A 26,293-nucleotide genomic window follows, 5' to 3' on the forward strand; every position below is an offset into this window, starting at 1 on the left:
AGCCTACAGCTTTCTTTAGAAAGTCAAGCAGTCCTTTCATAAGTACGTTCCTAACAAATGAGAGGTCAGATCAAATCATTAAAAAATAACTGTGCACAGCCATGCCTGGGAAGAGACTTTTTAACCAAGGGATAGAAGTGATCATAGAAGAAAAATGGACAATTTCAATTTGTGAGAGGAAAGCAGTTTTCTGATGTAGCTTCCTAGTCGCTGCCTAGTCACTGCCTCTCAAGAACACACAAGTCTCTATATCCTAATGACTGACCATGCATGTTTTCAGATGGAGACAAGGGGGCAGCCACAACCAGAGAAGCTAAGTTCCACCTAATCTCATATCCTTGCTTGTGTTAGGGCAAAATAAAATGTTTGGTGTCTTGTGAGCACCTCATTTTGTCTCATCATCAAACCTAAACAAAAAGGACACTGGCTTTGGAGCTAAGCCTATAACTTTCATGGTCAGCAGGATTCGATTGGTGAGATACTGCCTAACTCCTTGTTTTCAGAACCCTACTGAGCATGCATGGTGAGTCCTCTCTCTTTCTGGGACTGGCAATAGATTCCCACTGTTAACTCACAGTGGGTTCTGGAGAAAAGCTACCCAAGAGAGTAAAGAAAGCACTATAGAGTATGCTGCATGGGGTGAACTGCTAGTGCATTCAGACTAAGAGTAAACTAGGCTGGTACATATAGGGAATAGGCAATAAAAGGCACAGAGGTCAGGCAAGTGAGGACCTCTCTCCTGACAAGGGTGGGTAATGAAGACCTCCAGCTAGGAACCTACCCCAGAGTCTCTGACCCAAAGGCTCTGGTTCCTGCTGAGATAGGAGCCATGAGCCTAGAAACAGGGAGCAGATTTAAGACAGCAACCACACACATATATGTGAACAAGAGCCATTTCCCAGTAGGTAAGTTATCCAAACATATGAACAGGCAGCTTTGAAAGGAAGAATCGCAGTTCTCAACAACTTTATGAAAGACTACTTCAGATTAGTGATAGAGAAATACAAATTAAATCACCTCAGAGGGCTAGCTTCAAACCAGTCAGTTTTATAAAAGACAAAATAGTAAGTGTTGGAGGGGTTATGAGAAGACAAATACACTAAAGTATCAGTGAGGGAGTTGCGAATGGGTCCAGTCACTGTGGAACACAATATAATCACTAAACTGTACATACCGTTTGATCCAGCAATACCACCACTAGGCATCTACCCTAAGAAGGCTAAAGACAAGAAAAGTTCTAAATATACATATATAATACATAAATATGTATGTTTGTATATAGCAGCATTTTTGGTAATAACAAGGAGCAAAAAACAGCAGGTTCCTATCCATTGGACAATGGCTGAACAAATTGTAGGAGCATGCAGAATATCCTAGGTAGATAAGGGATTAATAGCCCCAGGAAAAAAATTGCCTCTTTCCCCTGGTACCTGGACAGAGGATGGATTCCATTTCTTTCCACATCATGTACTGGATAGGACCCTTGAATATGCCCAGGCACAGTTCCCTGGAAATGAAGTCTCTGGGGGTTAATACTTCAATTCCTTTTTCCAAGCTGCAAGGGAACACAAACCACCTCTTGACTTAGATAGTCATTAAAGGCCCAGGTAAGGACAATGAGAACACTAAAAAGTAATACTTACCTACCTAAGAATGCTGTAATGTCCTAGGAAAGGAAAAGAGAGACAGACATCAGCTGCAGTTCTGTGGGTAAAGCTGGCCACCACCAGAATTTGGTCATGTAGGCCTCGGTCTAAAGAAATAAAAATAGCCACCCTATTTCCACTCATGCTTCTTATCCTTCATAAACTTTTTCTGTTCCAGAAACATTTATTATTTTCCAGTCTAGCCTAGGAGTTTAACCTGTTTCATGAGAATCCCCAGCTGCACAAAGCAAATGAGGCAAGAACTAATTAGTTTCCCTTTTCCCTCAGTTAGCAGTGTACTCAAGAAAATAATTCAAACTAAACAATGAACTTAGACACCCTCTATCACCAGCAGCCATTCTCATGTTTCTTGACCTATCTGCTGCATTTGATACTGATTAACCACTCTCTCCTCCTGGATAGTCTCACCTCTGAGTTTTTATGACAATTCTCTCTCCTGGTTCTCCTATCTGTTTGACTTACTCCTCAGTCTTCTTTGCTATCTCCTCATTGATATTCAGTCCCCCAATTATGGGTATTTTCCAAGGCACTGTCCCCTTTATCTAATTATACTCTCTCCTAGTGACCTCATCAGCTTGCAAGGATTTATCATCATTTTGTCAATGACTTAGAGATCTATGTAGCCAGCCCCCAAGTCCCCTCACTTTACCACTTCACCAACAACTTATTAGATGTTCCAAACAATATATCCTGGAGACATCTCAAAGTTAACTTGTCTAAAACAAAACTCAAACTCATCGTTCTCCCTCCCAACCCTATGCCTCTTCCATACTTCTTTATTTTTTTTATCAAAGGCACCTTCATTCTTCTAGTTATTCAAATTTTTATCCTTAATACTATCACTGACTCTTCACTCTCCCTCACCCCACGTATCTGGTGCTGCTAAATCTTGACATTTCTATCTTAACAGCTCTCACATTCAGACTCTTCTCTCTGCTCACATAGCCACTACCTTAGTTCAGGCCCTTGTCACCCCTCAACTGTCTATCCCTTCTTCTTTTCCTCAGGTATCTCTGCACTTCTCTAGGCTGCTCCCCAAAATTATTTTCCTTAAGCACAGGTCTGACCATGTTACTCCTCTGTTCGGTCAAGTTCAGTGGCTGCCAGTTGCCTCTAAGGTAAAATATAAACTATTTACCTTTCAAAACCTTTCACAATCTGATACCAACCTATCCTTCCCTTCCAGTCTTTTGGTAGATTTCTCCCTGTGCTCTACAGTCCAACCAAGCCGGCCTTCTCTGTGCCTCATGTGTATTCCATTCTCGTCTCCATGTCATAGAATCCCCTTTTTACATGAAACCTTTCCTGATTCCCCAACTATTAGTTTCTTCTGTCTCTCTAACTACTTGTGTTTATCTGTATTTTTCCTCTTCCTAGCCTGTATGTATATGTTATATGTATTATATAGATATTATAATATATCATACATAATATGTTATTATATAATATATATAACATATTATTTGTTGTCTTCTGATTAAAACATAAGCTACTTGACAGTGGGGATTTTTTGATTCATTGTAATTGTATCACCAGCATCTTGGATTGTGCCTGGCACGTAAAGGTACTCAGTAAAAACTTGTTGATTGATTGGTTGATGAGTGAGAACCATTGCAAAGACACTAGCCACAGGATAGATACTCCTGTAGATAAAAATATGACTAGTATTGATTGAAAGGTTCAAAGGGCATTTAGTCATTCATCATTTCTGTGATGGGTGTGGTCTTCTTCAGCAACCAAGGATGAACACAACAACAGGTCATTCACCATTATTCTACATCAAACGATGGAGAATGAGTAGGAGCTGTGAAGTTCAATTTGGTGCATCCTGATTTGTGAAGGAATTAGGAATAAGCATATAAAATTCCTTTAAACAAAAATAACAATAAAATTTGTTATTAAATACATTTAAAATTATTATTAATGAATTTAGGTTTCCTATCTTCCTAACTAGGATGGTGTTAGCAGATCACCGGTTTAGGTACAAAGGAGAAAGCAGTGGCCTGCTTTCCTTCTAGAAAATTGCAAAGCTACTGCTGTGGTTATTTTGATGAATTGGGGGAAACATGATCTTTTTTTGGAGTGGCTATGATTCTGTGACTTTTTACCTTTAAAGTCTATCCTAGATCATTTGATATTTTCCCTTGGAAAAAAAGAAAAGATCAAGGACTTTCATTAGACCTGACCTGATTGGCCTAGAATTTGTCACTGAAATAAAACTTGCCAATTAAATAAGTAAAGGAATGATGTATTGGTTACTTTTACTAAACTACTTTTTTTTTTTCCCAGTTAGGTGGTATAGTGGATAGAGCTCCGGGCCTGGAGTCAGGGAGACCTGAATTCAAATCCAGCCTCAGACACTAGCTGTGTGATCCTAGGCAAGTCACCTAACCTCTGTTTGCCTCAGTTTCCTAATTGGTAACATGGGAGTGTCAATAGCACCTGCCTTCCAGGATTATATGAGGTAATGATTGTAAAGCACTTAGCACAGTGTCTGGCACATAGTAAGTGGTATAGTATATAAATTTTGATGATGATGATGATGATGATGATGGTGCCAAAATTACCATACTAATGTGCTCTACCTCTGCTAGATCTCAACATGCCTCAAATCCCAAATGCTTTTGGGACCACACAGCTAATGTGTACTAGAATAGCACTCTCCTATAAAAGCCCTCATTGCTCTGGTAAGGACTCTGTCCCCTACATATAATTACACTAGTTATTCTGCCCATATATTCCAACCAGACGAGTCTCCCTTATGTAAAGGAAGAATCAGTCTGTTGGATTTATTTACTATATTATCATAGTAATGACATCAAAAAGCACCATTTAGGAGTTCTCATTCCGAGAGAAACAGTACAGACATAAACACTCACAGACTCATAAACACTCTCAAATATATGAGCCCTAGCCACCCTAGTCAGGCTTGTTTTGTCTCCCTCAGTTTGGCAGCCCCCTAAGTCTCTCCCTTTTTGCTGCTTAGCTAGTGAGGCTTACTCTAAGGAAGTCGAAGGGATTGTGTTGTTCCATTTGAACTTGGATGTCCACCAGCATTTCCTTAGCTAGGACACATTGCTCTTGCAGCTGGTTCAGACTCTTGTCCATCTCCTCGTACAGTTTTTTCCCCGTCTCCTTAAGCTCATCCTGAAGTTGCTTCTCTTTGTTATGCAGGAATTGGTGCAGCCTTAGAAATTCCAGGGAGATGTTTTGCTGCAGATGTAGCTTGTTTTCCTGGAAACCTCCACCACAGACATGGTAATTACTGAGACTAGTGCATGGGGATGGGGCCCCTAACCCCAACACTTAGATAACTCAGAGAACACAGAGCAAAGACATGTCTATATGACTGACTTACTGAGTTTCAGTACCCATCTGTGTACATAGGTATTTTGATATAAAAATTCCTTCCTGCCCCAGTAGAGTACATCATTCTATGACCTGATATACCACAGCTTTATTTGAACATTCAGAAACTGCAAAACTGTCCCTAAAAAGGTGGTAGTGCCTTATGGAATAATTCTATATCAAAAGGGGCAAGAATTTAGTGATCACAGAAGTGGATAACTATTGCTCCTGCTGTGGACCTTAGTTTCCACATCTGCAAAGTGAGAATATTGGACTAAACAACATCTGAGGTTCCCTTCGGTGTGACTGAAAGAAGTAAGCCTCTACCTGGAAGATTATATAGATTACCCCAGAGGCTAGCCATCTAGTCCAACCTCTTCATTTTATAGGTTAGGAAACTGAGCCTCAAGGATGTTAAGTGACTTGTCTAAGGTCACATAGGTGGTGTCAAAATCATGAATAGAGCCCAGAACTTCTTGACACCAGAGCCAACATGCTTTCTGCTACACGTTGCCTTCAGGCTCCTGCCTGGTCATATAATTAACAGTTTGGGATCATGAGAAAGCTTGAGGAAGTCCTACTATTCCCAACTCAGTAATCCTAAAATAACTATCCTGATTTGTAAGTCAGGAATTGAGGAGTACCACTTATTTTCCAATTGCAGAAGATGGTGGAGATAAGAAGTCACAAGAGTGGCCTACAAAGGGGACTACAATAGCTGAACTTGGAGATGGTATAAAAAGTTCTCTAGTAGCTCTCTAGGTATGATTGTTGCCATCTGTTGGTTCTCTTTTCTACTTATTAACATTTTACTTCTTCCAGATGCCAAGAGCTAAAGATGACCCTGTGTCCTAAGATGTTCATTGAAGAAACAGTTTCTCTTATGTATTCTTCTAAGCTGTGTGTTGTTGTGGGATGAACAGTGAGCACATACTGCCAACCTCCTGCCAATTAGATGTTAGTGGTAACATCTAATTCATTGTCTAGGAACCCTAACTGAGAATGAGAGGTCATGGAAGGAGGGTTTGAGTGTGTAGCACAGGCAACAGCATTATATCCCTTTGGAAAAAGTTGGACATACAAAAAGAAGAGGGAAAAGTCAGCAAGGCCAGCACTTTGTACATCTCCTAAAACCTTAACCATATTATACTTTCTAATCTAGTGATTTGGATGTTTGTGTTAGCTAATGGCACAGTAGATAAGAGTGCCCAGCCTGATGTCAAGAAGCCTCATCTTCCTGAGTTCAAATCTGGCCTCAAAACATGTTACTAGCTCTGTGGCCCTGGGCAAACCACTTAACCAGGTTTACCTCGGTTTCCTAATATGTAAAATGAACTGGAGAAGGAAATGGCAAACCAGTATCTTTGCTAAGAAAACCCCAAATGGGATCCCAAAGACTGGACATGACTGAAACAACTGAACAACAACAAAAGTAATGTAGAATGGGATAATAGATACAGTATCTTTAAGACTGTTGTAAGAAAAGTGCTTCGTAAAATATCTGTTACTAGATTGTAAACTCCTTAAAGATACCATCTCTCATTCATCTTCATTGTCTTTTCAGCACGTGGCATCTGTCTGTGTATAGTAAGTCCTAAGTAAAATTTTGTTGAATTATGGATGAAGGAAGAGACCACAGAGGCCTCAGATGATCCACAGCTTGGTAATTGGCCCAGAGGGAAGGAAAGAATTTTTCACTGAAAATAAAAGAATCTTCAGGAAATTTCCTTCTGGGTCCTTTATAGTTGATACTTTATATAATAAGTAAAGGAAGAGAAATCAGCTGGAAAATATTTCCAACATATCCACATATCAAATATATCCACATATCCAAATAGTCATAGCAGTAAGCATGTCAAGAAAAAGGTCCAACTATTCTATGTTGTTTAAAAGCTGTCAGGGACCTTCCTCTGACCTCAGTCCAACCCACTCCTTAGCAGCCATACCATCTCAATTTCCCAATCCTCTAGCCTGGCCGATCTAAGTGGAGGGAAGCTACCCCAACTTTCTCACTAACATTAGCACTACCCCATGGATTCTAGGAGGTCCAGATCTTGGCCCATGACCCATCACACAGTGCCTTACCTTATTAGCACAGATTGCCTCCTCTTGCATGCATTTTAACCTCTGCAGTTCCTTTAGATTTGCTTCGACCTGAGCTTGGGTGATGGTCATCTTTCCCTGGGAGCATCAGATGGGGTTATCCTCCAATAAGTTTGAGAGGAAAGGGGGTTATCACCTCAATGCCCAATACAGTGTATAAGAAAATTACTAACCATAGGCTTTTTGTGAAATTGAGAACAAGGGGAAAAAGGAGCAAAAGAAGAGAGTTTTTTGGTGTGATAGCTTCTCACTGCATCATTCTCCCATCCTCACAATAAGTCTTGCCTCCTCCCTTGTATTCTGAGCAGAGTAGCAGGAATAAAACACATAGTAATGAATAAATATCTGCTCATAGATAGGGGGAATATATCAGAGCTACGTCATTGATGGGAGTAGATGCAAGACGGGGACCTTTTAGGATGATTTGTATTTTTTGAGCATTTTGCTTGCAAAAGGAGTTTAATATTTATGTTATTCCTACAAAACTCAGGGTTTGGGGAGAAGAGAAAGGAAATATGTCAGGATCCTATATACAGCATGTTTCAGTTTTCCCTAGGGATGGTTCACGGTGTGGGGCTTACCTACCGTGTAGACATGAACAGCTTCGGTTATCTGCATAAATTCCTGTGAATGTCGAACGTCCTTACATTGGAAGCAAGCCAGCTTCCCTTCCTGCTTACTGAATAGCTTCAGGCTCTCACCATGCTCTTTGCACTGAGGTGGACCTTGGTTCAGAGGCAGATCCTTCATTCTCAACACCAATCTCTCTAGCACCGTGTTGGGAATATAGCTCTTGTTTGGGCATGGTATGAGGCACTCAGGGCACACTGTTTTCTGGTGGTGCTTCCATGACTTCTCAATGCACGTTTTACAGAAGTTGTGACTGCAGCTCAGCATCACAGGCCTATGAAACCAGTCGTGACACAGTTGGCAGTGCAGTTCCTTAGTGATGTCCTCTAGATTGGCCCTAGTGGTTGGAGGGGATAAAGTGATCATCTTACCCATTTCTTTGACATTGACATTCAGTGAAGCCTTAGAAGAACTGTTGAGAGATCGGTCGGATTTCTTTTTCTGTTAGGAAGGGAATATCTGTGATAAGTTCCTCTTTCTTAACTCTCTGAAAGGAATGCTGAAGACATAACAGAAAATCTAGATTACAAGAGGAAGCTATGTATTTCCAGTCAACTGATTGTGAGACCTAGGAATAAGGAACTGGAAGCTAAGAATAAAGCTGGAAGAGCCAAATGCCTAGCCATTCTAATCTGGAAATGTATATAACCATGTTGAGCTCAATTTGGTTCTTTATATATTGTCCCTGACAGCACTTATGTGGGAAACTCTGATCACCACTACCATTTGCTTCCAAAAACAGTAGTGAGCAATGGTGATGGGAGATGGATGGTGGAGAATAGATAGTGGCAGTTATTGCATTTTAAAGGAAAATCTGTGGAAGGGAGAACTGAAAGGAACAAATTCCAAATGGTAGAATTTCAGGTACCAGTAGAGAAAATTCAATTTAATTAACATTTATTTATTAAGTGCCCAGTATACAAAAAGGAACTTTGCTAGATGCTGGGGATACAGTGCTAGAAATAACAGCCATTTGGAGGAGTGATGAGTTTCTAGAACCAATAAAATCATAGCACCTAAGTGCTTGTATACAGTGAATACTATCGAAAATACTATCAAAATACTATCAAAAATCAGAAGAGGAAGAAGAATAGGAATAGATCTTCACACTTAGGCTGGGAAACAGATTCTCTGTGTCCATCCTCCGCATCTACTTTCCACCTGCAGCTCTGCTTGGTTTCTACTCCTTGCAATAAGATGCCCACCATCCTCTCAGCCGAGAACCTAACCTTATACCACAATGAAAACTTGAAGCTATTGAACAAGAGCTTTTTCCCCCCTCTTCATTTTCCCTCCACATCTTCCCTCATTGTCTGTCTCCCACTCACACATCTTCCTCCACTATCTTTTCCTTTACAACACCAGCACCCCACTCCACCCCTAACCCAAGGCAAACTCCTCAACAAGCATCCTTAATCCTATTGCATCTTCAGCGGATTGCCCCCATCTGTCATCCCAGTCGCTCTGTACTATTCAGTTCCTTCCATCTATTGTCTCCTTCCTAGTTGCCTACAAACATATCTATGTCTTCTTAAAAAAAAAAACAAAAAACACTAGCTAGCATTTTCTGTTTCTAATCCCCTTCTCAGCTAAATTCCCATTTCCTCTTCTCTTGGTCGGTTCTAAACTCCGTAATCTGTCTTCCTGTTCCATTGTTCTGCTGAAAATCTCTCTCCAAAGTTTCCAGTGATTTCTTGAAAAATAAAGCTTCTTCTGGTTGGTGTGGGGATCCATGATGTTACTTTGTCCTGTGGCCACCCAGAACAGCTGGCCTTTTGTAAGTAAATTCTTAAACAACCCTGTTAAGGGAAAGAATTTTTGCAGCTAATATCTGTGATAAAGGCCTCATTTCTAAAATATATAGAGAACTGAGTCAAATGTACAAAAATACAAGTTACTCCTCAATTGATAAATGGTCAAAGGATATGAACAGGCAGTTTTCAGAGGAAGAAATTAAAGATATCTATAGTCATATGAAAAAATGCTCTAAATCACTGTTGATTAGAGAGATACAAATCAAAACAACTCTGAGGTACCACATCACACCTATCAGATTGGCAAACATGACAGAACAGGAAGATGATAAATGTTGGAGAGGATGTGGGAGAGTTGGAACACTAATTCATTGTTGGTGGAGCTGTGAGCTGACCCAACCATTCTGGAGAGCAATTTGGAACTATGCCCAAAGGACTACAAAAATATGCATACCCTTTGACCCAGCAATATTGCTTCTAGGACAGTATCCCCAAGAGATGATAAAAATGGGAAAGGGTCCCACATGTACAAAAATATAGCAGCATTCTTTGTGGTGGCCAAAAACTGAAAATCAAGGGGATGCCCATCAACTGGGGAATGGCTGAATAAATTATGGTATATGAATGCAATACTATTGTGCTATAAGAAATGATGAACAGGAAGACTTCAGAGAGGCCTGGAAAGACTTAGATGATCTGATGCTGAGTGAAAGGAGCAGAACCAGGAGAACTTTATGCACAGCACTAACCACAGTGTGAGAGTGTTTTTTCTGGTAGACTTGGAACTTCATTGCAATGCAAGGACTTAAAAAATTCCCAATGGTCTTTTAAGGCAAAATGCCTTCCGCATCCAGAGAAAGAACTATGTAATTCAATCGCAGAATGTAACAGATCATTTTCTTTTGTATTACCTTTTTGTTTATTATATGATTTCCCCCATTTATTTTAATTCTTCTATACAGCATGACTATAGTGAAAATGTATTTAATAGGAATGTGTGTGTAGAACCTGTATAAAATTGTATGCTGTCTCAGGGTGGAGGGGGGAAGGTAAGAGGGAGGAAAGGGGAAAAAAATCTAAGTTGTATGGTAGTGATTGTAGAACAATGAAAATAAATAAAATCAATTTTAAAAAATACTCATTGACTGATTGGCAGAGACAAGAGTGTCAAATAAATTAATTTCTCCCCCCCCCCAAAAAAAACAACCCAGTTAAGCTAATTACCCTATTAATAACCAAGCTGGTATGAGCCCCTCTTACTTTAGTATCTCAGTATTCTCTGAGGGTATGGATCTTCCCCCTTCCATTTGGCATAGTAGGCAGGGTGGTCTGCCATGTTGCACCCACTCATCTAAAAAGGAGAATCTCTAAGTTTAGAGTTGAAAAAGTGGGTAACCTCAGATTGCAGAGCTGTTTGAAAATGTGATGGCTAGTACAAGGGGTTATCTAGTTATACCAATGCTTCTATGTAATTCATATCTCCAACTCCTTTCTTTATCAGGTTTTGAAAAGTGGCAGATGCCCCTGAGATGCCTTGGGGCATGTACTGAAGCTGGCAGATTAAAGCTCTTTTCTGTGCTATAGGAATCAGACAATATTTACTGCATAAAACCAACACTGAAAATGGGCATCTTTAATTCTTGTTATGGGAAACCAGTTCAAGTTAATTCCTTTGGTAGAAGTCTGGTTATCTATATAAATTTGTGTTTCCTTTTTTTTTATACCACCATCACTTGACTCTGTGATGATACCATTGACCAACAATTATTTCATTTAGTTTCTGAGGTTTTCCATCACAGGTCACATGACCTAGAACCATCTCTTTCAGCAAAAATATTAAGCAATCCTTAGGCACTTTAAATTCAGGTTGAGTTTTTGTTTTTTCTTTTTCTTTTTTTAGAATATAGGTTCTTGAAGACATCCTTTTCCAGAATAAGTCTGTTTCAAACACATTAAAATTTGTTTTTTGTATATTTGTCTTCTTTGATTATTTTCTTCAGATATCAGGATATTTAGGGGAAGGAGCTAAGATGACAGAGAAAAGGCAGAGACTTGCCTGAGCTCTTCCAAATTCCCCTCCAAACAACTCGAAATAATACCTCAAAAATGTTCTGGAGAGGCAAAACCCAGGAAAGGATGAGGTGAAACAGTTTTCCAGCTCGAGACAAGTAAGAAGGTTGGCAGAAAAGGTTTGTTATGCCAGGATAAGAGTGGAGCACAGTCCCACACAGGCTGCCTCAATGTAAGTTTCACCCTCAGCAAACCAGCAGCAGGTCTTGGGGACAACTGAATCAGCCATGGCAGCCTGGCTTCCAGAGTTTTCAGACCACAAATGGTAATGGGGTCAGACAACTGGTTAGAAGATGATTACAGGGGTCCTTTTACTGGCATGAGTACAGGACTCTGTTGTGTAATACAGATCTGGGTCACAATCCTAGGTCTCAGTCCAAGGTGGAGAGAAGCACCAGCACACCAGAGGTGGCTGAAGGAGGAGTGGAGATAGTGATCACAAGTCCAGAGCAGAAAAGAATGCTTGTGGTTGCTCACAGACCTGAGTACAATCCACTTGAAAACTGAATAGACCAAATGGCAAAAGATGCACAAAAATCTACAAGAGAGCTCTTTAAAAAGCAGAATTGGCTAAACAGAAAAAGATATATAAAAATTCACTGAAGAGGAGAACTCTTGAAAAAGTAGAATTGGGCAAACGGAAAAGAAGTACAAAAAGAAGAAAATAATTCCTTAAAAATTTTGGGCAAATGGAAGCTAATGACTTCACAAGGCATCAAGAAACAATAAAACTAAATCAAAAGAATAGAAAAACAAAAGAAAATGTGAACACTCTCATTGGAAAAACAACTGACCTGGAAAATAGATCATGGAGAGATAATTTAAAAATTATTTGGACCACCTGAAAGTCCAGATCAAAGAAAGAGCCTAGACATCATAGTTCAAGATGTTATCAAAGAAAGCCTCCTTAATACCTTAGATCCAGAGGGTAAAATATAAATTGAAAGAACCCACCAATCACTCCCTAAAAGTGATCTCAAAGTGAAAACCCCCAGGAATATTATAGCCAAATTTCAAAACTCTCAAGTTGAAGAGAAAAAAGTTAATTTTCCACAAGGTCTATATAAATACCTTGAAGAAATGAAGCAACAGTTATTTTAAAAATGAAATAAAAGCTCTGGAAGAAAAATTAGAAAGTGAATAATCAGCTTAAAAGAGAAACTGGTAAGTCTTACCAAGAAATGGACTCCTTGAAAACTTAGAATAGACCAAATAGAAATCAGTGACTCCATAAGACAGCAAGAAGTATTAGAACAAAACCAAAACTTAGGAAAAATAGAAGAAAATGTAAGATATATGAAAAAACAGCTTCCTGGGGGGGGAAATCAAGCAGAGAGAATTTAAGAATCATTGGATGTCTTCCATTCCCCCCCCCCCCAAAAAAAAAAGCAAGTAAGAAGGTTGGCAGCAAAGATTTGTCATGCCAGAATGAGGGCTGGCCCTGAGGAGGGGGAGGAGAGTTGGGGAGTAGAGAGAGCAAATTCCTCACTCCACTGCCTGGAGGGGCTCTTCTCTTTTACCCAGGGGCTCCTCATCCTTCAGGCACCCAGAGTTCTTTGTGTGGAGTCTGGCTATACTGTGTTTCCTCTGATCTTTTGCCAGGAGTTCCACCCACTTCCAGGCTGGTGGTGAGAGGCCACCCCTTCCCCTACGAGCATTAGCTAGGGTTTCCCTACTGTCTTCACAAAGACAACTTCATAGCTATGTAATGTGACAACAAGGTGAAAAGAGAATATCAGGTAAAGAGAAGATTGAGACTAGAGAAAGCAAGATGAGTGTTCCCGCAAGTGGTTGCAGTAGTCCCAGTTCTGCTGAAACAGCAATTTCAAAGATCTCTGGGCAGAACTGGAAAGAGTGTCATGACAAAGAAGTACAGGCCTTACAGATCAAAATAACCGAGCTGAAAATAGAATGGATTTTACCAAAAATCAACTGAGAGAGCAACAGAAAACCCTTCATGACACCATTAAAGTTTTGGAAGATTGGTTAAGAGCAGGATTGTGTGACTGTTGTACAATGAATGAAGAAATATAAAGGAAAAAAAAAACCAGGAGTTTGAAAATATCTTGCAAGAAAATCTTAAACTTATCACTGAACTCATGAATGATAAGAATGCCTTACAAGAAGAAAACAAAAAACTTTCACAGCAATTATATCCAAAAATTGAGAAGAAATAGCATAAAAGCGGCAGAGCCTGAGGAGGAAGTTGTCTTTGATTGACCTGTCTTGACTTTCTCCTTTCTTAGACTTAATGGACTATGAGGAAAGAAGGAGAACCTATATGTCATCCAGAGCAAACACATACTGATTTGGAGCATGCTCTGCGTACAAACAAATTAGCCAAAGGTCTTAAGTCTTCATCTCAACTGTAGCAAAACCACTATGAAAGTGAAATTCTTATAGCAGATGCTTGTGATCAAGCATCAGGTATGACCAGTATTTTCTTTTTCTTTCATATTTATTTATTTATTTAACATTCATTTTAACAAAATTTTGGGTTCCAAATTTTCTCCCCTTTTATTCCCCCCCCCAAACACCAAGCATTCTAATTGCCCCTATGACCAATCTGCTCTCTCTTCTATCATCCCTCTCTGCCCTTGTCTCCATCTTCTCTTTTGTCCTGTAGGGCTAGATAACTTTCTATACCCCTTCACCTGTATTTCTTATTTCCTAGTGGCAAGAACATTACTCGACAGTTGTTCCTAACACTTTGAGTTCCAACTTCTTTACCTCCCTCCCTCCCCACCCCTTCCCTTTGGAAGGCAAGCAATTCAATATAGGCCGAATCTGTGTAGTTTTGCAAATGACTTCCATAATAGTTGTGTTGTATAGGACTAACTATATTACCCTCCATCCTATCCTGTCCCCCACTACTTCTATTCTCTTTTGATCCTGTCTCTCCCCATGAGTGTCGACCTCAAATTGCTCCCTCCTCCCCATGCCCTCCCTTCCATCATCCCCCCCACCCTGCTTATCCCCTTATCCCCCACTTTCCTGTATTGTAAGATAGGTTTTCATACCAAAATGAGTGTGCATTTTATTCCTTCCTTTAGTTGAATGTGATGAGAGTAAGCTTCATGTTTTTCTCTCACCTCCCCTCTTTTTCCTTCCACTAAAAAGTCTTTGGCTTGCCTCTTTTATGAGAGATAATTTGCCCCATTCCATTTCTCCCTTTCTCCTCCCAATATATTTCTCTCTCACTGCTTGATTTCATTTTTTAAAGATATGATCCCATCCTCTTCAATTCACTCTGTGCACTCTGTCTCTATGTGTGTGTGCGTGTGTGCATGTGTGTGTGTAATCCCACCCAGTACCCAGATACTGAAAAGTTTCAAGAGTTACAAATATTGTCTTTCCATGTAGGAATGTAAACAGTTCAACTTTAGTAAGTCCCTTATGACTTCTCTTTGCTGTTTACCTTTTCATGCTTCTCTTCATTCTTGTGTTTGAAAGTCAAATTTTCTTTTCAGCTCTGGTCTTTTCATCAAGAATGCTTGAAAGTCCTCAATTTCATTGAAAGACCAATTTTTCCCCTGAAGTATTATACTCAGTTTTGCTGGGTAGGTGATTCTTGGTTTTAGTCCTAGTTCCTTTGACTTCTGGAATATCCTATTCCATGCCCTTCAATCCCTTAATGTAGAAGCTGCTAGATCTTGTGTTATCCTGATTGTATTTCCACAATACTTGAATTGTTTCTTTCTAGCTGCTTGCAATATTTTCTCCTTGACCTGGGAACTCTGGAATTTGGCCACAATGTTCCTAGGAGTTTCTCTTTTTGGATCTCTTTCAGGCGGTGTTCTGTGGATTCCTTGAATATTTATTTTGCCCTCTGGTTCTAGAATCTCAGGGCAGTTTTCCTTGATAATTTCCTGAAAGATGATGTCTAGGCTCTTTTTTTGATCATGGCTTTCAGGTAGTCCCATAATTTTTAAATTGTCTCTCCTGGATATATTTTCCAGGTCAGTTGTTTTTGAAATGAGATATTTCACATTATCTTCCATTTTTTCATTCTTTTGGTTTTGTTTTGTGATTTCTTGGTTTCTCATAAAGTCATTAGCCTCCATCTGTTTCATTCTAATTTTGAAAGAACTGTTTTTTTCAGTGAGCTTTTGAACGTACTTTTCCATTTGGCTAATTCTGCTTTTTAAAGCATTCTTCTCGTTGGCTTTTTGAACCTCTTTTGCCTATTGAGTTAGCCTATTTTTCAGCATTTTTTTTTGCGTCTCCTTTAGCAGGGTGCTGACCTGCTTTTCATGCTTTTCTTGCATCTCTCTCATTTCTCTTCCCAGCTTTTCCTCCACCTCTCTAACTTGATTTTCAAAGTTCTTTTTGAGCTCTTCCATGGCCTGAGTCCATTGAGTGGGCTGGGATACAGAAGCCTTGACTTCTGTGTCTTTGCCTGATGGTAAGCATTGTTCTTCCTCATCAGAAAGGAAGGGAGGAAATGCCTGTTCACCAAGAAAGTAACCTTCTATAGTCTTATTTCTTTTCCCTTTTCTGGGCATTTTCCCAGCCAGTGACTTGACCTCTGAATATTCTCCTCACACCCACCTGGCCTCCTGATCCTCCCAGCCAGCACTTGGGGTCTGAGATTCAAATGCTGCTTCCCAGCCTCAGGGCTTCCGTGGGGGTGGGGCTGCTATTCAGTGTGAGATTAAGTTCAGGTGCTCAGGTGGGGGCAGGGCTGCCTTAGGGGATTTATGCAGAGATCTTCAACAATGGATTCCAGCTCCTGCCTGCTTGGGGAGCCCCGGTCTGCTCCCGCCTCCGCTGTTGCCTCCTGAGGGGGCCTGAGTTATAGGGGCACCCCACTCCACTCTCGACCCACCAGAGAGACCCTCTCACCGACCCCTGTCACCTGTGGGTGGAGGGACCCACGCGGCCGCTGGAGATCCCATCCCTGAAGCCCGCTCGGATCTGCTCCTCTCGGTGCCGCGGCTGTGGCAGGGTGGCAGGGCTGTGCTCGGCTCCCAGTCCACGGCGCAAAGGACCTTTTGCGAGAGGTTTGCAGGTCCCTCTGGAACAGAAATCTCCTTCGCTCCACTGTTGTGTGGCCTCTGTTGCTCCAGAATTCGCCGTGAGTTCCTTGTTACAGATGTTCTATGGGTTGTGGGTTCGGAGCTATGTGTATGTGCGTCTTTCTACTCCGCCATCTTGGCTCCACTCTATGACCAGTATTTTCAAGATACCAACGGTTATCCCATTGAGAAGTCATCTTTTAACATAGCTGCACTTGTTGCTGAAACATTTGGACACGCATTCGAGAAGAATCTAATTCTAAAAGTGTTTTGAATCCTCTCAATGAAGAACTGGAGCATCAAAAGGAAACAGCCAAAGAAACAGCGCCTTTCAGAAATCCACAAAAAATAATGAAGATGGTTTAAGATTTTCAGATTCCTCTCCAAGGACTCCACCAGAAGTTGATTGGGCTGGTTTGGCATCTTCTCCTGTTTTGGGGGGCTACTTCTAGTGTGAAAAATGGTATAGGCTTGAATACAAGCTTGTTTCCTTCTTTATTAGAAGCTGGAAAGAAACCCTGTCTCAAAACAAATTCCCTCAGCAATGCTTCTAATATTCTAGACCCCAGAAACCTAGACCAAAATCTGAAAACACCAGCCTTGTTACATGTCTTAATCTTGGTTCTCAAGTAAGCACTGTTATTGATCAGTCTTCTTCCATTAAGCAAATGCTTGTCAGAAAGAATATAAATGAATCAGTAAGTACATCAAAAGATGAAGCTACTGAAATAAAATGATCTTTTTGTGCCATTGAAACCACTGGGAAGCACAGGAATCCAAAAGAAGAAGACTGAAGAAGAAAGTGAACATTGCCCCGAAACCTCTTTTGATAAAGAAAAGGCTTTTCCTTTTCAAGGAGATATTCATCCTCCCATCAATGAAGACACTGTAATGGATAAGCCCCTGGATCTATCTGATCGATTCTCATCTTTCCACTGTAAAAAAAAAAAAAAAGCCAAAGAAACAAGGTTAAAAGTGGTTAAGAGCCAGTAAAAATGAAAGGCAGGATGGGACATGGAGATTGTGAACTTGTCTCAGTTCTACAGTTAAATCCTTGTAGAGTAACTAAAGCACAAGTGCTACAAGATAATCAAGATAAATTATCCTTAGAAAATATCTACTGGAGTATAGAGCCAGCAGCAGATCTTTCTCAATATAAAATGGATATTACTATAATAGATACAAAGGATTGGAGATGAGACTATGGACATGGACTGTATGTAGATTAGTGAAACTGTGCTTTTAAAAATCAAGAAGCAGGAGAAGAAGGGAGAGAAAATTCCAAAGTGAGAAACAACAACAAATGATAGCTTATCAGAATCATTTAATCAGACAACATGTGAAGAATACGAATACTATTTGGCACATATTTCTCCACTGTGTGAGCCAGAAGAAAATGTCCAAGAAGAAGAATTATAAGTTGCTGAAAAGAAATTAAACAGTCATGAAGATGTACTGATAAAGCAAAAAACATTTGTGGAACCTTATTTTTAAAGAAGACAAAAGATAGACCACATTACAACATGTCCCTCAAATTGAGGTGGTACAGAAAAAAGAAGAGAGGAAAAACTTGCTCAGACACACATGTAAAGAATGCAACACTTATTATGCAGATATTCCAGAGGAAGAATAAAAAAAGAAACTAGCCTCCTATTCAAGAAACCATTTCTGCTATATTCCTCCCGACACACCTGAAAATTTCTGGGAAACTGGATTTCCTTTGACTCAAACTTGTGTGGACAGAGGGTATATTAAGGAAGATCTTGATCCTTTGTCCACATCCCCAAAGGAGGCAGCCTTACAATGCAATCCAAAAGGCAAAGAACAGAAGACGCAGATATTGAGGAAATTGCAAAAGGTGCCAAAACAAAATTCTTTGTTATTTATATTTAAAGGTGGATTAAAAAACTGATTTCTTCCTCTGTCAAATCTGCTGTAACCTGACTTAAAATCATTTAAATATATCAGTAATTTTTTTAAAAAAGGAATCGTTGGATACCATAAAAACTATGATTTTAAAAAGAGCCTAAACAATCTTATTTCAAGAAATCATACCAACCTCGATCTGTTAGAATCAAAGCACAAAAATAGAAAGAATCCACTGATCATCTCCCAAAAGGATCCTCAAAATAAAAATCCCCACTCAAATTCAGACCTACCAACTCAATGGAAAAATATTGCAAGCATCCAGAAGTAAGGAGGTCAAGTACCAAAGTACTACAGTCAGGATCACGCTGACAGATTCTAAAAACAAGAGAACTTCAAATATAAATTTCCAAAAAGCAAAAGAGAATATGCTTGCAATCAAGAATGACTTAGTCTGAAAAGCTAATTTTAATCCCACAGGACAAAAACAAAAATGAACCTTTAATAGAAGACTTTAAAACATTTCTAATAAAAAAAAATGAGTAGGAACTTTGAAATATAAATAATTCAAGAGAAACCTAGAAAGGAAATTACATAAAAGATAATTTCAGAGAATCCTGAAGAGTATGAACTGAGAAAGAATAAAATGAACTGAAATAGAACAATTTTTAAGAGGACGGCAGCATTGTTTTAAAAAAAAATCTGAAGACTTAACATCTTGGATCACTGCAGTCTCCAACCATGTCTCCAGAGAATCTATGAGGAACATTACCACCTCCTGACAGAGACACAATGAACTCAAGGTACATAAGAGACATACATTTTTGAGGTTGGTCGCTATGTGGATTCATTTTGCTTGATTATGCTTATTTATTACAAAGGGCTTTTCTTTCTCTTTCTCATTGTTTTTAATTTGGTGGTGGAGAATCTTGGGGGTGGTAGACTTATCAATAACGATGAAAAAAGGTCCATTAAAACTTGTATAAAAGAAAAAAGGTGTTCAAAAGGAAGCACAGACAAGTAGGATAGTTTTAAAATCAATATGTACATTGTGCAATATAACTTTTAAAAAGTGGTCAAATGAAGATTCACAGTTTGATATAGAATCTTTTTGTGTTCTGTATATATTGGGATGTATAGGAGAGATTTTGGTGTTTAAATTCAAAATTTTAATACACAAAAGAGAAGGAAATTCATTAGAGCACACAAGAAAGTTTTTGGTACTACCATGTTAAATTTAATATGCACTTTAAAAAGTCAAACTATGTAGTAGTTTACCATTTTATAAGTACAATTTTCTTAGTGTTCTTTGCATATTGGAATGAAATTTGTCAAGTTCGTAATGAAAAAGAAAATTTAAAAATAGAAGAGTAGGTTGAGAACATGCATCACACATTTAGAAGGTGATCATCTTTCCTGCTGAATGGCATTGCTGAAGTTAGCAAATGCCATCACAGCATTTGGCGAGGCCCATAAAAAAACTCTATCTTTTTCAAACTCTTCTATGTGATTACAGGATCTTCTTCGAAAATGAAGGACAAACATAGGGTTTTCTATTCTCAGAGACCAGACACATTCAAAGGCAAGTGTTCTGATACAGTCCACTGAAATACTACCACATGTGTATTCCATGCTTCTCTTGAGTCTCCTAGAGTCCATGAGGCCTGTTCTAAAAAGATTCCTAGTTTGGTCCCTGATGTTGTAATGTTGGAAAACATTACACTGTACTGCCTGTGGATAAAATATCTCTTCTTAATGTAGATATTACTTTCATTTTTTTAAAAATTTATTTATTGAACTTTTAACATTCATTTTCACAAAATTTTGGGTTCCAAATTTTCTCCCCATTTGTCCCCTCCCCCCATCCCAAAACACCAAGCATTCTAATTCCCTCTATCACCAATCTGCCCTCTCTTCTATCATCCCTTACGTTGTCCCTATCTTCTCTTTTGTCCTGTAGGACCAGATAACTTTCTATACCCCATTACCTGTATTTCTTATTTCCTAGTAGCAAGAACAGTACTCGACAGTTGTTCCTAAAACTTTGAGTTCCAACTTCTCTTCATCCCTCCCTCCCCACCCATTCCCTTTGGAAGGCAAGCAATTCAATATAGGCCATATGTGTGTAGTTTTGCAAATGACTTCCCTAAAGTTGTGTAAGACTAACTACATTTCCCTCCATACTATCCTGCCCCTCATTGCTTCTATTCTCTCTTTTGATCCTGTCCCTCCCCAAGAGTGTTGACTTCAGATTGCTCCCTCCTCCCACTGCCTTCCCTTCCATCATCCCTCCCACCCTGCTTATCCCATTCTCCCCCACTTTCCTGTATTGTAAGGTAGGTTTTCATACCAAAATGAGTGTGCATTTTATTCCTTCCTTTAGTTGAATGTGATGAGAGTAAGCTTCATGTTTTTCTCTCACCTCCCCTCTTTTTCCTTCCACTAAAAAGTCTTTGGCTTGCCTCTTTTATGAGAGATAATTTGCCCCATTCCATTTCTCCCTTTCTCCTCCCAATATATTTCTCTCACTGCTTAATTTCATTTTTTAAAGATATGATCCCATCCTCTTCAATTCACTCTGTGCACTCTGTCTCTATGTGTGTGTGCGTGTGTGCATGTGTGTGTGTAATCCCACCCAGTACCCAGATATTGAAAAGTTTCAAGAGTTACAAATATTGTCTTTCCATGTAGGAATGTAAACAGTTCAACTTTAGTAAGTCCCTTATGACTTCTCTTTGCTGTTTACCTTTTCATGCTTCTCTTCATTCTTGTGTTTGAAAGTCAAATTTTCTTTTCAGCTCTGGTCTTTTCATCAAGAATGCTTGAAAGTCCTCAATTTCATTGAAAGACCAATTTTTCCCCTGAAGTATTATACTCAGTTTTGCTGGGTAGGTGATTCTTGGTTTTAGTCCTAGTTCCTTTGACTTCTGGAATATCCTATTCCATGCCCTTCAATCCCTTAATGTAGAAGCTGCTAGATCTTGTGTTATCCTGATTGTATTTCCACAATACTTGAATTGTTTCTTTCTAGCTGCTTGCAATATTTTCTCCTTGACCTGGGAACTCTGGAATTTGGCCACAATGTTCCTAGGAGTTTCTCTTTTAGGATCTCTTTCCGGAGGGGATCGGTGGATTCTTTCATTATTGATTTTGCCCTCTGATTCTAGAATCTCAGGGCAGTTTTCCTTGATAATTTCCTGAAAGATGATGTCTAGGCTCTTTTTTTGATCATGGCTTTCAGGTAGTCCCATAATTTTTAAATTGTCTCTCCTGGATCTATTTTCCAGGTCAGTTGTTTTTGAAATGAGATATTTCACATTGTCTTCCATTTTTTCATTCTTTTGGTTTTGTTTTGTGATTTCTTGGTTTCTCATAAAGTCATTAGCCTCCATCTGTTCCATTCTAATTTTGAAAGAACTATTTTTATTTTCTTCAGTGAGCTTTTGAACGTACTTTTCCATTTGGCTAATTCTGCTTTTTAAAGCATTCTTCTTGTTGGCTTTTTGAACCTCTTTTGCCAATTGAGTTAGCCTATTTTTCAAGGTGTTATTTTCTTCAGCATTTTTTGGGGTCTCCTTTAGCAAGGTGTTGACCTGCTTTTCATGCTTTTCTTGCATCTCTCTCATTTCTCTTCCCAGTTTTCCCTCCACCTCTCTAACTTGATTTTCAAAATCCTTTTTGAGTTCTTCCATGGTCTGAGCCCATTGAATATTTATTTTGGATGTTTGGGATACAGAAGCCTTGACTTCTATGTCTTTCCCTGATGGTAAGCATTGTTCTTCCTCATCTGAAAGGATGGGAGGAGATATCTGTTCCCCAAGAAAGTAACCTTCTATGGTCTTATTTTTTTTTCCCTTTTCTGGGCATTTTCCCTGCCAGTGACTTGACTTCTGAGTTTCCTCTCCACACCCACCTCACCTCCAGATCTGCCCAGCTAGTGCTTGGGGGCTTAGATTCAAATGCTGCTCCCAAGCCTCAGGGCTTTGGGCGGGAGCAGAGCTGCTATTCAGTGTGAGATTAAGTTCAGGTGCTGGGGGGGGGCAGGGCTGCCACATGGGGCTCAGTTCCATCAGGGGATTTATGCAGAGACCTTCAACAATGGACCTGAGCTCCTCCCTGCTTTGGGAGCCCTTGTCCACTGCTGCCTCTGCTGTTGCCTTTCGATGGGGCCTGAGTTATGGAGACACCCGCTCCCCTCTCGAGGAGCCAAAAAGACCCTCTCACTGACCTTTGGTGCCTGTGGGTGGAGGGACCTGCGCTGTCACTGGAGATTCTGTCCCTGAAGCCTGCTCAGATCTGCTCCCCTTGATGCCGCGTGGTCAAGGCAGGGCTGGGCTGTGCTCCGGATCCGAGTGCAACGAACCTTTCGTGTCAGTTTTTCAGGTCTCTCTGGAACAGAAATTCCTCCACTCCTTTATTCTGTGGCTTTTGCTGCTCCAGAATTTGTTGGGAGTTCCTCTTTACAGGTATTTTATGGGCTGTGGGTTTGGAGCTAGCATATGTGTATCTGTCTACTCTGCTATCTTGGCTCCTCCCCCTATTACTTTCATTTTTTCCGCTGGAAAGCCTCAACCTATAAAGGCTTCCAGTTTTAAATTTACTTATCACAGACACCACTCTAATTCAAGCTCTCACCACTTCTTGTCTGGATTATGGTAATAGCCTTCTAACTGGCCTTGACTCTCCTCTTTCCACTCCAACCTAACTTTCATATGGCTCACCTTCCTAGTAAATAAACCCCACTGGTTTCCTGTTACCTTTAAGATTAAATGTAAGATCTTTTGGCATAAAGCTCTGTACTTTCCTACCTTTCCAGCTTTCTTCCATTTTACTCTTCCCTCAACACAGTCTACTATTGAAACTTGTCCCCAAGTGACCCCATTGTTTCCAGTTTGGCTTGTCTTCTAGGATGTATCTGCTCCTCAACATGTAGTAATTAGTAGCAACCTAACACCCTTACCTCTAATCTCATTTCCCTAAGATAGAGCAAGGGGGCCAGGAACTGAGACAAGTTGTCTTGCTTATTAAGAAAAGTTGTCTTTAAAAGCAATCTCCCTCTTGAATTCCAGACTCGTCCCTTGTGGCCAGTCCACCAACACATTTCTGTCTTGGGGTTTGGTTTTGTTTTTAAGTAGATTCCTATGAATTTCTTCATGAGTTTGCTCCATCATTGAGGATAGAGGCCTAAACAAAGGTTCTCCTTTGTATCATCTCCTATTTTAGTACCTTTATTTCCCATACCTAGAATTCCCTAAAAGTATAAAAGCCTAAACAAATAATAAAATAAAAGATCTTCAAATAACCAGCTCCAATATCTTTGTCCCTTGGGTTAGCTTTATTTCCCTCCCACCCCTTCTCCCCATGTTCTGAAAAGAACATGAAAATGAAAGAGTTAGGTAAGTGTTCAGACTTTTAGAGATTCCCTCAGCAAGCACCTTGATCTCACCAATGATTTATTAGCTAGTGTTTCTATTTAAGGTTTCCAGAGTGCTCTCTCTCTCTCTCTATATATATATACATATATATATAATTTGATCCTCACAACAACACTGGAAATTAGGTGCTGTTTTATCCCTATTATATATGTAAGGACACTAAGTGTAAGGGGCAGAGCCAAGATGGTGGAATAGAAGTAGGGACTTGGCCTGAGCTCTCCCCCCCAAACTCCTTAAAATACCTGTAAAAAATAACTCTAAACAAAGTCTAGAGCAACAGAAGCCACAAAATGACAGAGTGAAACAGATTTCCAGCCCTGGATAATCTGGAAGGCTGACAGGAAGGGACTATTGCACTGGGCTCAGATCAGAGCGCAGGCAAGCATGCACCACATTGGCACAGACAAGCGTTGGAGGGGGCCTCAGGGCATTGAATCACTGACAGCTGTCGTGGTTTCCAGACTTCTCAACCCACAACACCAAAGAAAGCTTCAAAGGTCAATGGGAAAGCTCTCTCACCTGGGTGAGAGAGGAACATGGTCCAATCTCAGCCCATCCCCAGGCCCATGGTGGTGGCAATCACTGCCACAGGAACAGCTGCTTCTGGGTCTCTTGGGCCTACAGATGGTGGGGGAATCAAGTGGCTAATCTGGGTTGCAGTCCTGGATGGCAGTCCCAGGGCAAGGAGGAGCACTGGCATGGAGGAGCTGATGGCAGCTGTGGAGAGGGAATCCTATTTAAAGATCCAGAGCAGAAAAAAATGCTTGTGGTTTTGTGTAGGCCAGGAGAGGAGTAAACACATCTCCTTCAATCATACCATTTTGAAAGAACTGAGAATTTATAGGTCCCTAGAGATACCTCTGAAAACAGCTATATAAAACCCCTAAAATTTGGGGCAGTAAACCCTCTACTTAACAAAGAGCTTAAAAATCAAGTAATTGGCTAGGAAAATTACCAAACAGGGAAAAAATAAGACTATACAAGGTTACTTTCTTGGTGAAAAAGTATTTTCTTATATCCTTGGGGACGAGGAAGATCAAAGCAAATAACCCGAGGAAGATAGCAAGATTGAGGTTATCTACATCCACAGCCTCCAAGAAAAATGTGGAAGGGTCTCAGCCAATGGAAAAGCTCAAAAGGATTTTGAAAATCAAGTAAGAGAAGTAGAGGAAAAATTGGGAAGAGAAATGAGAATGATGCCAAATAAATCATGAAAAACAAATCAATAGGTTGCTAAAGGAGACCCAAAAAAATGCTGAAGAAAATAACACTTTTCAAAGTAGACTAAAAGAAATGGCAAAAGAGGTGCAAAAAGTCAATGAGGAGAAGAATGCCTTAAAAAGCAGAAGTGGCCAAGTGGAAAAGGAGGTCCAAAAGCTCACTGGACAAAATAATTTCAGAGGGGCAGAGCCAAGATAGCAGAATAGAAGAATGAACCTCCTCTACTTCTCTCCACATTGTTCTCTCCACTGCAGTTTCCACTTTTGGAGTCCTTGACCTGAAGACCCTGGAGGAACTGAATGGCTGATCTGAGTCTCAGCCCTGAATGATGGTCTTGGGGTGAAGAGGGGTGCTGGCATGGCAAAACTGGTGGCTGATGTGGAGAGGGAATCCTACTCACAGTTCCAGGGCAGAAAATAGTGCTTGTTGTTACTCACAGACCAGAGCACAGGCCAGAAGAGAAGTAAACACCTTTCCCTAGATTGTGCCACCTTGGAGGAACTGAGAACTTACAGATCCCTAGAGATATCTTAGAGAACAGCTGCACAAAACCTCTGAAGCCTAGGGTAATATACCCTCCATTTGACAAAGGACTCAAAAGTCAAGTACCTGACTGGGAAAATGCCCAAAAAGGGGGGAAAAATAAGACAATAGAAGGTTATTTTCTTGGTGGAAAGGTATTTTCTTCCATTCTTTCAGAAGTAAAGGCTTCTGCATCCAAAGCCTCCAAAAAAAATATGCAATGGTCTCAGGCCATGGAAGAGCTCAAAAAGAATTTTGAAAATCAAGTAAGGGGGCCTGAACCAAGATGGCAGAGTAGGACAGCCTGCTGTAGCTCTCTCCCCATAGCTCATAAAATACCTGTAAAAAATGACTCTAAATAAATTCTAGAGCAGCAGAAGCCACAAAACGACAGATTGAAAGAGATTTCCAGCCCAAGATAGCCTGGAAGGCTGACAGGAAAGGTCTATCACACCGGGCTCAGAGCAGAGCACAGCCCAGCCTTGGCCACAAAGCTTGGACAGGACTGGAGCAGGCCTCAGGGCACAAAAACAAAGGCAGCATCTGTGGTTCCCATATTTCTCAATCCACAAACACCAAAGACAGCTTCAGAGGTCATTGAGAAGTTTCTTTCACCTGTGTTAGAAAGGAACAATGTCTGGCCTTAACCCTTAGCTCAG

The 26,293-nt window shown here is 40.2% G+C and overlaps 1 protein-coding gene, 2 long non-coding RNA genes and 2 pseudogenes across 6 annotated transcripts in view; 4 read left to right on the forward strand and 1 right to left on the reverse strand.

Moving 5' to 3' along the window:
* Positions 1 to 4,040, forward strand: part of LOC140514997 (uncharacterized) — a 28,780-nt gene extending 24,740 nt beyond the window's left edge. Inside the window, exon 3 of the long non-coding RNA XR_011970796.1 lies at positions 3,957 to 4,040. This is a non-coding gene — a long non-coding RNA (uncharacterized lncRNA). The remainder of the gene's footprint in view (positions 1 to 3,956) is intronic.
* Positions 1 to 26,293, reverse strand: part of TRIM69 (tripartite motif containing 69) — a 54,120-nt gene that overhangs the window by 20,578 nt on the left and 7,249 nt on the right. Inside the window, exons 2-7 of one of the 4 annotated variants that reach the window (XM_072625540.1) lie at positions 22,685 to 22,845; positions 7,704 to 8,189; positions 7,101 to 7,196; positions 4,668 to 4,901; positions 1,644 to 1,666; positions 1,431 to 1,555 (exon numbers count right to left, since the gene is read on the reverse strand). In XM_072625540.1, coding sequence (XP_072481641.1) covers positions 1,431 to 1,555; positions 1,644 to 1,666; positions 4,668 to 4,901; positions 7,101 to 7,196; positions 7,704 to 8,123 — 898 coding nt within the window. In that variant the 5' untranslated portion in view covers positions 8,124 to 8,189; positions 22,685 to 22,845. Of the gene's footprint in view, positions 1 to 1,430; positions 1,556 to 1,643; positions 1,667 to 4,667; positions 4,902 to 7,100; positions 7,197 to 7,703; positions 8,248 to 22,684; positions 22,846 to 26,293 lie in introns of all 4 variants that reach the window. The other 3 variants (XM_072625539.1, XM_072625541.1, XM_072625542.1) reach the window with 3 other exon arrangements.
* LOC140514998 (uncharacterized) lies at positions 4,820 to 6,742 on the forward strand. The gene is made up of 2 exons (XR_011970797.1): positions 4,820 to 4,925; positions 6,580 to 6,742. It is a non-coding gene; the product is annotated as an uncharacterized lncRNA (long non-coding RNA).
* On the forward strand, positions 12,661 to 13,965 carry LOC140514994 (DNA endonuclease RBBP8 pseudogene; annotated as a pseudogene).
* LOC140513901 (DNA endonuclease RBBP8-like) lies at positions 13,979 to 18,419 on the forward strand (annotated as a pseudogene).

The sequence above is a fragment of the Notamacropus eugenii genome, chromosome 7 (assembly GCF_028372415.1).
Source record: "Notamacropus eugenii isolate mMacEug1 chromosome 7, mMacEug1.pri_v2, whole genome shotgun sequence".
NCBI lineage: Eukaryota > Metazoa > Chordata > Mammalia > Diprotodontia > Macropodidae > Notamacropus > Notamacropus eugenii.